The 14092-nt window shown below is 31.5% G+C and overlaps 1 protein-coding gene across 1 annotated transcript; it reads right to left on the reverse strand.

Moving 5' to 3' along the window:
- Positions 1–12053: 12053 nt before the first annotated feature.
- HELRODRAFT_167427 (hypothetical protein) lies at positions 12054–14092 on the reverse strand (the record flags this gene model as incomplete). The annotated part of the gene is made up of 2 exons (XM_009012935.1): positions 12054–12261; positions 13974–14092. The coding sequence occupies 2 exons, from the start codon at positions 14090–14092 to the stop codon at positions 12054–12056; spliced, it is 327 nt and encodes a 108-aa protein (XP_009011183.1).

Genomic DNA, 14092 nt, shown 5'->3' on the forward strand with positions numbered 1-14092 from the left:
CACACACACACACACACACACACACACACACACACACACACACACACACACACACACACACACACACACACACACACACACACACACACACACATATACATACAAACACACACAAACACACACACACATAAAATAGCATGCAAATAATTTTTCATAAAGAAGAGGTTGACGTTCGCATATTGGCTCTTCGTATTCAATTTCAAACTTCTCAAGTTGTACACTTGCCAACATGTACTGCATACGCACACATGTGTGTACACTCATTCACTCTCATACGTACCATACCCTCACACACACGCACATATACATATGCGTATAACGCTGTTCTGTATTCACAACGTTTTTACGTTTATTGTATGTGCAAGCGTTTCTGAAACAAAAACATATACAGGTTTAACCAGCAGAAGCACACATAAATAAGAATACACACATAAACGCAAACAAACACATACACACATACAAATACACAGACACACACACATACGTTTATAAACAATTAGAAAAAGCGAGGCAATCATCAGTATTTGAAATTACACTTTATCAGTTCTGGTCCGTAAGTTCATCATTCCGACGATGTTTGAGATTGCTTGTGTATGTGATTGTGATGTGATAGGATAGGATATCACACGATGTGATATGATAGAATATCATACGATGTGATATGATAGGATATCACACGATGTGGTATGATAGGATATCATATGATGTGATATGATAGGATATCATATAATGTGATATGATAGGATAGAATATCATACTGACGTGATATGATAGGATATCATATGTGTGATGTGATAGGATATCATGTGATGTGATATGATAATATGATGAAAATTTGTGTGATAAGATTATGTAACGTAATAAAGTGATGTCACCTGATATAATGTGATACGAATCGTCAATTATGTATTGATGTGATGTTCAATGAGTTACTCTAACAAATTACTCTAACAGATCAATCAACTATGTATACGTGTGTTTCTATTTTTTGCGTTTGAAAGATGCCCTCAATTGCAATACAACAACGCTATTGCAAGCATTCTTCGCATGCTGTGAAAACTTAATGAATAAAAAAAAGTAAAAGTTCTGAAAATAAAAAAGAGATTTTTAAATGAAAATTGCGAATTTTTTTTAAATAAAATTTGCATAGAGTAAACTAACATGAAGACTTGTTCTAAAGAAAACTATGAAGGTTGCCTGGCATGTATGAGCTCTAAAAAAGTTCATATAACTACTGCTGCTACCATAACCACCATGATTACTACTACTACTACTACTGCTACTAAAACCGCTACTACTACTTCTGCTAGTACTACCCCCCAATTTCTACTACTACTGCTGCTACTCTTACTACTACTACTACTACTACTTCTACTACTACAACTACTACTGTACAACTACTGCTACCACACCTACTACTATTACTACCTTTTTTTTGGTTTGTCTCCATCCCTTCAAAGATATCATCTTCGCAAATTTAGCATATTCATTGGGAAATTGTCCGCTAATTATTATTAAATACGTGTGGCAATCTAACAGATGGCAGGAAATATTTTAAAAACTGTAGCACTTACAAAACGCAGTTTCAGAATTTAGACGGTCTTCTAATTGGCTGATCATTCATTTTGAAGGGAACTTGTTAAGTTTCATCGAGTATTTCATCAAAAAAATAATTTTACACCATCCACGCGTGCCTGAATTTTTGAAAAAAAGTTAAGTTAAAATCCAAATTCGAAAATATATTTTAAACTCTTCTATAATAATAAATTTCTAAGTAATTTATAGCGTATAAGGGTGATAAATGCATATACAATATATATGCAGTATATAAATATAATGCATACAGCGCTGCACACACACACACACACAGAGAGAGAAAGAGAGTGAAAGCAAACACACATACAAACAAACACACAAAAACACACAAGTATATATTTACATATATACACTACACATGATATATAATAACATACATACTAATAAATAATATATACCTATACCTATGTAACCAAAACACGAGCATATGGTATAGTTGCATGGTATTTTGTACTACGTTGTATTAATACAACAGATGTTGGAGAAATAACATTTATGAAGATGCTTTTTTATTATGAAGAAAATATGTTGAGATGACTTCTTCTGCCTGCTCTATACAATACACCTGTGACTGTTTTTCATACTGACTTTTGAATATTCATACTGCTGATAACTGCAAAAATTTATGAAAAAAAGACGAAATTTGATGGTTAATGCTGGTAAAATCACATAAGTATGTCTGTCCGCCTGGTAAAATCCCATAAGTATAAAGCTGGGAAGTGTTGCAATGGTTTACGATGACTAGTCCTAATGGTCATATTTAGCTGCTTGTATATCATGGGTTCGACTAGCTGGAAATTATTTAAGTACGAACTAATAATAATGTTAAAAATATTAATAACAATAACAATAGTTAAAATAATAATCAGGTGATAAATGCTGGATGGATGGGCAAACATTTCAAATCAAAATTACATTTCAAATAAAGTATCTCACTTAACTTGAAATAACTTTTACATAATATAAATATAATATGCTGTGTTATAAGTATATAAATAAGTGTATATACATATTTTTAATCTTTGTGTAAACATTCATATTATTATATTATATAGACGTATAGAATACTGAAATACTATTATAAACGTATTGCCATATGCATGCATGCATGCATACATAATAATTGAACTGTAAGAAGACGATCGTCTAAACATAGCTGTTCCTAAGTTTAATAGAAAAGTCAGTTAGTTAAGTTGGTGAATGAATTGATAATAATAATAATAATAATAATAATAATAATAATAATAATAATAATAATAATAATAATAATAATGATGATGATGATGATAATGACAAATGAAATATTTTCAAAATCTTCGAACTTCAAAACCAAATTTTTTCCTTTTTTTAATTATTTTTCATATTTTTCGAAACCGTCGATGCGAATAAATGAATAAATAAATAATATAAACAATCGAATAAATAAATAAATAATGATAGTGAAAGATAAAAAAAAGTCATTCAGATATTTGAAACATTTTCTTATAAGTCATGGATGCTTTGAAATCATCGTAGCAACATTGGGAGGTATGTTTAAGATATTTATTCTTCACCTGGCTTTTTTAAAATATAAAACTTATAATATTAATTTAAAGTATACATGTGTGATATAACGATTAATATAATATATACATGTGTGGTATATAATTGCGTAAATAAGGTAATGGTAGCTATATATAAGTGAATGAATGAAAACTAGTACAGCAATGTTAATTAAGTAACTAATTGAGTAATTAATTAATAAAGCATGTAAGTAATTAATTAACTTAATGAGTAATGTATATGTTAATTAATTCTAAGATGGAAGGATGGTTGAGACGCTCATTGACCGTGCTCAAATACAAACGTAATGTTCTCCGTATTTATTGTTCATGTCTCTTAGAATTAGTTTAAATAAAATTAACAATAGTGAATAATAAGTTAATTTAGGTAAATTATAATTAATTATATAGGTATAATAATTGAATAGAATAGTAGTAATACTCTATAAGTTATTACAAATTTTGTTAATATAGGAGGTCCATTCACTTGAAACATTGTTAAAGTTTTTTTAATTTTTTTATATTTTGTGAAACGAAGTAAAGAATACTTATAAATAAACTGATAAATAATAATAGTAATCATATCGATAGTAAATCAAGTTAATGACTGAATCGAATAAACATTGCAAATGTAATTAGCTCTGACGAGTAGTAGTATATCCCGATTTTTGTACACCTCTTGGAACTAGCATGGAAAGAAACGCATCCAGAGATGAAGGGATAGGTCATTAATTATAAGGAGGCCTTCTTAGCAACAACATACCTACAATTAATCACGTGTCAACAACGTATCCGCAACGCACGCACACACGCGCGCCTCTTAGCGCTCTTGTTCGGAGACACACGCACATCCAGGTACGTGTGATTGTGTATGCACGCAGACCCAGGTACGTGTGATTGTGTATGCACGCACACCCAGGTACGTGTGATTGTGTATGCACGCACACCCAGGTACGTGTGATTGTGTGTGCACCCATACATAAGCCGAACAGACTTTCACAAATCTTTCTATCTAGCTCATTAACTAAACGTTTACCGGTCATAATTCAAAAATTCAATTTTTTACTTATTTAATTTTTTTATTTTCACCCAAAAATTTGACTTCTAAAAAAATATTCGCCGAAACCTGCGTTTGCCAGAGTTGGATTTTTTTCTAAAAAACTTGATCACAGTTGAAATATCGCACAAAAACTTTAAAAAACCTACAAACTACATTACACACACACACGCACGCTGGTTCACACAGACTTACACAAACACGCACATACACAAGCAGACATATTTGCAGAAGCGTTTTGAAAGGTAGCAGTAAGTTGCCATTTATTGTCGTGGCCCATGGGAGACTAATTGTATGGCAACAGCAGCGATGAGAGTTATGAAAAAATTTGATACAACTACAACAAAAATTAGTTAATTGCAAAAAAATCTTATTTTTTAAAAGCCTAACAAACATTTCTGTGAAGAGGATTTAGAAAAATTATGGCATTACCAACAACATTGATAACAACAACATTAACGATTGCAGTAGCAACATTAACAACGCGAACAAAAATAACATTAACATCAGTAACAACAACCACAACAACAACAACAGCGGAAAAAGAAGAAAGTAGAAAATGACATGGACAATAATTGCCGTTCATTGTTGTACTGGATGATTGAATTATCCAATAACGGTAAAGTGGGAGAACATCAAACACATACACTGCGGTCTTCTGCAACAAATACAGCAGCCTATTTGACAACTTTGTCACCATCAAATACATCAACAACAAGAACAACAACAGCAGCTACTACTCTTACATCATGCCAAACACATCAACAACATTTACATCAACAGCAATTACATCAACAACAATTACATTAATAACGACAACTTCTTTCATTAAAATTATATTAACAATCTTTACTAATAGCTAATAACATTTCTAAATAATAGTAACTACAACAATTGAAAACAACAACAATAATAATTTTTATTATTATTGTAGTAGTAACAGTAGTAGCAAAAGTAAAAGTAGAAGTAGTAGCGGCATCATCATCATCCCTAGCAGCAGCAGCAGCAGCAGCAGTAGAAGTAGTAGTGATAGGTAGCAGTAAATTTTGGTTTTCGTCACGTGTGGCCTTTGGAACGGAATTGTTAAGCCACGGTTTAACTGGCTGAATGCAATGAAATAAAATATAATGACAACGACGATGATGATGATGATGATGGTGATACATACTTACATACATACATACATACATACATACATACATACATACATTTCAGCCCGAGATTGATAAACTTGTTGGTTGTTTGATAGAGATTGAACGTTGGATGTTGAGCAATTCCTTGAGGTTGAACCGGGGTAAAACTCAGATGCTTCCTGTCGGTACGTGGCAGCAGTTGTCAAGACTTAATATAAACTCGGTTGAAGCTGGTGACGTTGAAATATCATTTGCTTCTACAGCCTTGAATTTGGGGGTATGGTTGGATAGCAGGCTCTCAATGAAAGATCAAATAAAGTCGCTATCAATTGCAAGTATGATGCATTTCAGAAAATTGTACAAGATTCGACACTATTTGAACAGATCTAGCATGAAAACACTGGTACATGCTTTTATTACATCCAGATTAGATTGTTGTAACAGTTTACACTTTAAAATACCTGACAAGTCAATAGCTGGACTTCAGTCTATTCAAAATCGAGCTGCAAAACTTGTCACAAAAAATCTGAAGTTCGATCACGTGACTCCAATCTTGAATGACCTACACTGGCTAAAAATTGAAAAAAGAATGAGTGATTTCGTATGATTAATATTTGGTTTTTTCATTTATTTTAGGGAGCGCTTTTGAGATCTTTTTTGTAATTAGCGCTGTACAAATTGACTTGTAATAATAATAATAATAATAATAATAATACATACATACATCACATTCATTCACTCATTATCAAAAAACTGAGCTATTTTACTTGCATCTTTTTATCTAACTACCAAAAATAAATTTCGAGATAATTTAAAATGGAACGCAGTTGGCAGTGAAAGGAAAAACAAAACTTCGAGATGAACAAACATACACAAACATACAAACAGTTATAAAAAATCAATCAAAGCAAAATGCAATATAACGCAAACAAGATACAAATGTGATCTACAACCAACATGATAAAATACAAACATACAAACAATACAAACTTGATACACACATGATTCAAACATGATACAAACATGATATAAATATGATACAATACAAACATGATACAATACAAACATAATACAAACAAACAAATAAAAAAAATGCAAACATTGTACTATACACAACAAACATGATATTATACAAATATGATATAAACAAACATAATTCAAACAAACCTGATACCAACAAATATACAAACAATACTAACATGATACAAAACAAACCCAACAAACATAGGTTGTAATGGCTCCACGCTCCGTGTTTATCTATTTGATGAAATGTCAATCGCGAAATTATAAACTGTTTGATGGGTGTGAAATAAATAAAAAATGATGATGATGACGACGACGATGATGATAGCACGTTGGAGATGATAATGATAACACAACGATGATGATGATGATTATAATGATGATAGTATACTGGTGATTATAATGATTATAACGTAATGACGATGATGATGATGCTGACAGTAAATAGCAAAGGCAATAAATTAAAAAAGGAATGTAGGAAGGTCTAAAAATGAGTGCGATAACGATACCAATGACAATAACGATACCAACACAATAACGATACTAACACAATTACGATACCAACACAATAACGATACTAACACAGTAACGTTGTTAACGATAATAACGATACTCTAAGACAATGAATGATAACAATGGTGATGATGATAATGTCTCTTAAATTTGATGAAAATTTAAAAAAAATAACAACAACAATAATAATAGTTATTATTATTCAGAAAAAAATAATTATTTTCTTACTGACATGGAAGAAGGTACCAAAAAATTGAAATCGTGTCAAGGAAAGCTGTAATGTTGATGGATTACATGGCATCGGAAAGTTGATGGCGTCTAATAAATAATAATAATAATATCAATAATATCAATAATAATAAAAATAATAAATAATAAAAATAATAATAAATGATGATAATAATAATAATAAACGTATAATACAAACTAACTGCAAAAAACACGGTACGACATACAATAGACATGATGCAAGACAAACAAAATAGAAACAAACATACAAATAATTATAGTATTTATAATAATAATAATAGTGATAATAATAATATTCATAACGACAATATTAATAATTATAATTATGATTAGAATAATGGTGACCAAATACATTCCTTTTATAGCCTGATCATGAGATATTAATGATCTCATGTACCTGGGAAAAATGAATGAATGAATGAGTTTGAAAAAACGAATGAATGAACTAATTAAGTAATTAATTTTGTGATTAATTATGTAGCTAATTAAGTATTTGATTAATTAGTCTATACAAATTATTTGGTGAGTTAATTAAATTAATGACGAAACAAAAATGGTGGTGCATGGCACATGTGTATGTGTGCGTGTGTTTGTATTGTATATGTGTGTGTGTGTAAATATATATATATATATATATATATATATATATATCATATATATATATATTTATTTAAGTGTGTTTTTATGTTTGCTTGAATGCGTATATTTATGTATATTAATGTGTACGCTATATGTGTAGTATGTGTGTACTGTACGTATGATTAATATAGACGAAAAAGTTAAATTTGAAACGAGATGAAACAATCATGATAGCAACGACAAATTTTAAATTGATTATAAACATGACACAAAATCAAAACACACACACACACTCACATACACCTCACTCACACACACACACACACACACACACACGCACGCACACACACACGCAGGTAACCCACAACAACGTACACAATAAACAAAACAAAGTCAAGCGCATCCTCCTACACGCATTTTTTTGTTTACTATATATAGTATACACATTAATATACATATATAGCTGTGCGTGTAGTATATATACAACGTAAAAAGAAAAAAAAATACATAAACACTTTGGCAAACCATGGCTCATAATTGCGAGCAATTTAACAACAAAATAAACAACGAAATGAAAACAAAAACGTTGCATACATAATAAATGCACACACGCGCATATCTACAGGCTCACACACGTACACACACACTGTCATACGCACCTGTGTTAAATTACTGATTGCCTGACGCTCTATTTTCTCTGATGTGCGCTTCTTGTACGTTCAAAAATTTCATTCTTTCATTATCGATTTATTACTATACATACACGTACACGCACTGTACAAACATTTGCACGCACGCACGCACGCGCGTGATTTGCATGGCTTAATTGACGTACTCCTAAATATGCACATGTATGTTTAAACTGTTGTCAATATATTTATCCATCTGTAAATATTATATAATCAATTACTTTAAACAAACAAGTGATAGAAAATTTCATTAAGTTAGGTCATAATGTAATCATTGAGCAAATATAAGTCATGTGATGGTGCTCCGTGTTTGCTGGTGACTGTTTGCTTCTCCGCTTGTGCTGCAGAGCACATCTTAGTTGAAGACACATTTTTAAAAGATAAGGCGTTACGATGCTTTTGTGGCGAGAAATTTTCTGGCTGATTCAAGTTCTCCTTTTTATTCAACTTCAAATTATTTTTTAAGTTTGTTAATTTTGATTTTACATGTTTTGAGGCAAAATAACAATCACAATCACAACACGGTCACATGTCACATGTAAAGACATTTAATTTGAATTTGTAACTCTCGTGACTGAATGTTACAATTATATTTCAAATTTTCAGTTTGAGTTTAAACGTTCACATACACTGAGATCTACGTACATGTACATGTACACACACACACACACACACACACACACACACACACACACACACACACACACACACACACACACATACACAAACAAATTTACACACGTACACACACACGTACACACGTACTATTATATAAATGTTTTAGACAATTGCAGAAACGTTGTAAAATTTTTCTTTTCCAATTTGAATTAATCATTTGAAATTTTTTTTTGCTATGACATTCACTCAGTTACATTTTAATTAAGGTGGTCTGCGCAAGTTATTTTTCTTTCAGATCTTCTGGTGATTTTCTTTTTACCAAATAAATGATTTGAAAAAAAGAAATATACACGGACATACACACACATACCGACAGATGCATGTACAGACATAAGTTAGCCACACGCAAACATGTTATTCAGCGCTTAAGTCCGCAATTAAGCAGACCATCCAGAGCAGTGATGTTATGCGCTTTCTTTCAGCGTTTTCTTTTCTTCTTATGTCTATTGTCGTCGTCATCGTTATAAGGTATATCGAGTAATGTGTATTGTATCATTGTTATGAAATAGATTGTATTATTTTTATGAAATTAATGGTATCATTTGTATTGTATGAAGTAGAGGGTGTCATTTGTACAAAATAGATAGTATCATTTGTATGAAATTAATGGTAGCATTTGTATTGTATGAAGTAGAGGTGGTATCCTTTGTACAAAATAGATAGTATCATTTGTATGAAACAGATTTTATCATTTATGTGTGAGGTATTAAAAAATTGTATCAAAGCTATCGCATCAGTAGTATCCTGAAGATATCACTAGTGATAATGTATCAAACGAAAGAGATATCCTTTAAAGTTCGACGCTCATTTAAACAAACACCATCTCTACAACCTCACAAACAAACTCATGCCTCTCATGTTGTTTGTACAACAAACATATTTAAAGAGAAACTATGTAGTGAAGTCTTTTGGAAAGATATTGATGGAAGGATGGATAGATGTACAATACTTGTAATATTTTTACACGCACACATCCACAAATACGTACGCACACATACACACACGCACACATGCATGCACACAAACAAAATTATATATTTAAAAATTTTACATTGCCAAATAAAACACCCTTTGATGAAATTTTCATGAACCAAAAAATCTTCCACATAGCAGTGCATTCGATAAGAGGCACAATGCACATATGCCGATGCATTATTAAGATGAAAACTTAAAACGGATGAAATGAAATTTGTATCTTGACTCAGTGAGAAACTGCAAAAAAGATCATTTTTTCGAAATGATTTCAACGTTCGCAAAATTTACTATTGAAAAAAAATTATAGGATACCAATCAAGTGCTTACAAGCCACAGTTACCGTTGATGTACCTATATAAGTGTTTAAATACTACCATATACTACATACAATAACAATATACGCACATATCTATAAAATGCATCATATTCATCTTAATTATTATCATTAATTCAAACAAACACAAAAAAATCATATAAAAATATATCATATGGAATTAGCAACGGAATTGAACTGAATATAAGCACGTGAGTTGTCTGCATTCTTAATTCTGATCATAAGCAACTAAATATCCTAACGTACCATAACGTATTGTATTGTATTGAATTGTTTTGAATTGTATTGTTTAGTATATGATTACTTCATACATATTTAGATCATAATATAGATAATGTAACTATAGTTAATGTTGAATATGTATCATATTTGGATGACGTAAGCTGTGACGTCAAAGATATTTAAGATGAAAAATTATAAAAAATATAAATATGAACAAAAAAGTTATCGTTAATCTTCATAAGTTGATGCCGTTGTTGAGGCAAGTGATGCGTAGAGAATATTGAAACACAAAACATGCGTACGCGTATGTGTATATGTGTTTGTATTTGTGTTTTTTTGTTTGTGTGTGTGTTTGTATGTGTGTGTGTTTGTGTGTGTTTTTTTGTTTGTGTGTGTGTTTGTATGTGTGTTTGTTTGTATGTGTGTTTTTTTGTGTGTTTGCATGTGCACGAGCGTTATGTGTACGTGTATTTGTTCGTGTGCGAGCATGTGTGTATGTGTGCGTTTGTTCGTTTGGTGTTTGTGTGTGTGTTGGACGTATTTTTCATTCATCCTAACATATTCATTCATTCATTTTTTGATATTTTTTTTTAATATTATTAGATAAAAACAAATTAAAAAACAACAACCACATTCAAAATGACGTCATCAATAGCAATAGCAGCAGAAGCAACAACAACAACCACAGCAACAACAACCAGAGCAACAAAGAATATAAGAACAAAGAAATGGACACGTGACTTATGACGTAAGAGGCATATAGCGATACCAACGACAGCGTAAATAGATCATAAAGTACGCAAAATGAACAATAAGCCAACATGCCACAATATGTGTGCGCCACAAAAACTTCAACAAAGACTATAAAATCAAACAAAGAACAATAAATAAACGAAAAAAACAACAAAATAAAATGAAGTAAACAGAAATGAAAAACATAAAAACCATCAACAATATTGCCAAAATAATTGATTAAGGAGAAGTAGATCAAATAGAATAACTCAGCGAAATTGTTAGCTGCTACATTAAAAAATACAACCACATCAAGATACATCTGCAACATTATTAGCGAAAACATCCACAGCATCAATATGACAATAAAGATGATAACAACATCAACAACAACAACAACATCAACAACAACAACAACGTAAATAACAAAATCACAAACTAATTGGAAAAATATTACAGCAAGGTAAATCATAACAAAACTCAAGATAACATCATTAAGCACAACCAAAACTAATTAACGCAAGAGTAGTTTTATTTTCTAATGAAAAAACCAATTTAAATAATAATAATAATAATAAGGAGAAGAAGAAGAAAGAAAAAAAAAGAAAGAAAAAAAAAGTAGAACGACAAAAAAGTAATTTTGAGGCATAAACATAACCGCTCAACAGCATGTCCGCGCCATCTAAAAATTTTGTCATATTTATTATCTTTCATCACGTGACTGTCACGCAATCAAAACTTCCGGCCTCCCCTGGATAACAAAATGCTGGAAATTGCAAAGACGATGGACAACTGGACGATGTAATTTGATGGCTCTGTGCTGCTGCTGATGTTGATGTTGTTGTTGATGTTGTTGTTGATGGTGTTGATGTTGTTGTTATTGTTGATGTTGTTAATGATGTTGTTGTTGATGTTGTTGTAGTAGTTGTTGTTGGTGGTGCTGATGTTGTTGTAGTAGTAGTCGTTGTTATTAATATTATTGGTATTGTTGTTGTTTTTGTGTTTGTTGTTACTGTTGCTAACTTCCTAACTGTCGTTGTTGATGTCATATTATTTTATCATCTCGTCATCATTTCATCATTCATATTGTCATTATGTTACTATTATCACCCATATTATCTCATTACACTCATCTTTATCAAATTTGTGAAAATTAATATTTTTTTGCAGTATTTCAACCATTATAACAATCATCTTCATCAACATCGTTACCATCATCAACATCGTTACCATCATCAATATCGTCATTTTCATCATCATTAACAACACCACAATCATCACCACAATCACCACCACCATCACCATCATCGTCATAATTACCACCATCATCATCATAATCAAAGACCATCGGCATTTTTCATGTTTTATGAAATTTACAAGTATGTCTCATATAAATTAAGGCCTTAATGATGTTGGATTGAAGTTTCTGGCGACGACGATGATGATGACAAAGATGATGATAATGATGAAGACGACGATAATGATGATAGTCACAATGATGATGATGATGGTGGTGTGGCGTGAGAATGTGTCATAACTTAATTTTAAAGTGTTTTTGAATTGTTGCTGTTGAAGCTGCTGCTGTTGCTGCTGCTGACGATGATGATGACGAGGAGGATGTTTTGCTGATGATGACGTTTTTGATGACGTCAATGTTGATGACGCAATTGATGATGATGGTGATGATGATGAGCAATGCAATAAGATGGAATGCTTGTGACTTTGATGGTGATTCTTCCGAAAATAATAATGACATAATATTAGAAAAGTAATGATAATAATGATAATAATAATATTATATAAAAATAGTGATGACAATAATATTAATACACTGCTGCTGATGACAATATTAATGTTTTTATTGATGGTAGCTATGCCGTTGATGTCAGCAAGGCATGAACGATGTTAATGTTGTGATGTAGTATAGCTTCAGGCCTCATAAATTCTCTTTAATAAGAGCGTTAGTATGCTCATTTCCGATATTCTTGGCGTCATTGTCGTCACTTCCGTTACTACTTCCGTCGCTACTGTTGTTACTGTTGTTACCACATCAACAACAACAACAACAACTACATCAACGACAACAAATACATCATCAACAACAACAACAACTACATCATCACCAACAACTACATCAACGACAACTACATCAACAACAACAACTACATCATCATCAACAACAAAAACTACATCATCATCAACAACTACATCAACAACAACAACAACAACAACAACGGCAGACAACCACAACAGCAAACAAATAATTTTTTCCTTTAAACTTACCTAATCCTCTCCATTAACTTTGGATGGATGGTTATCATTACCAAAACCAACAAAATAATAATAATAATAACAATAATAATGTTAATAAAAAACGTTCAGAGCAAAAATAACAATGGTAATCATCTGTTTTAGCATTTCAATCCTTAGCATAATGATCATAAGAACACCATCACCATCATCATCATCGGATCATCATCACAATAGTCATTTCATTATCATCATAGGGTCATCATCATCGTCGTCGCCATTTTACTATCATTTTAAGATGATGATAACGATCATCATCTTCTTCATCATCATCATCATCATCGTCGTCATCATCTTTATCATAACATCATCATCACAACCACCCTTATAATTATCTCTCACTTGATTTGCTGAAAAATGTTTAAAACATAATTTTCCGTGCCACCAACACTAGCGTCGTCGTCGTTGTCGCCATCGCGACTGAAGTCGTGGTGGTCTCTGACGTCATTCATAGATGTCAT

This window comes from Helobdella robusta, assembly GCF_000326865.2.
Source record: "Helobdella robusta unplaced genomic scaffold HELROscaffold_11, whole genome shotgun sequence".
NCBI classification, from domain to species: domain Eukaryota; kingdom Metazoa; phylum Annelida; class Clitellata; order Rhynchobdellida; family Glossiphoniidae; genus Helobdella; species Helobdella robusta.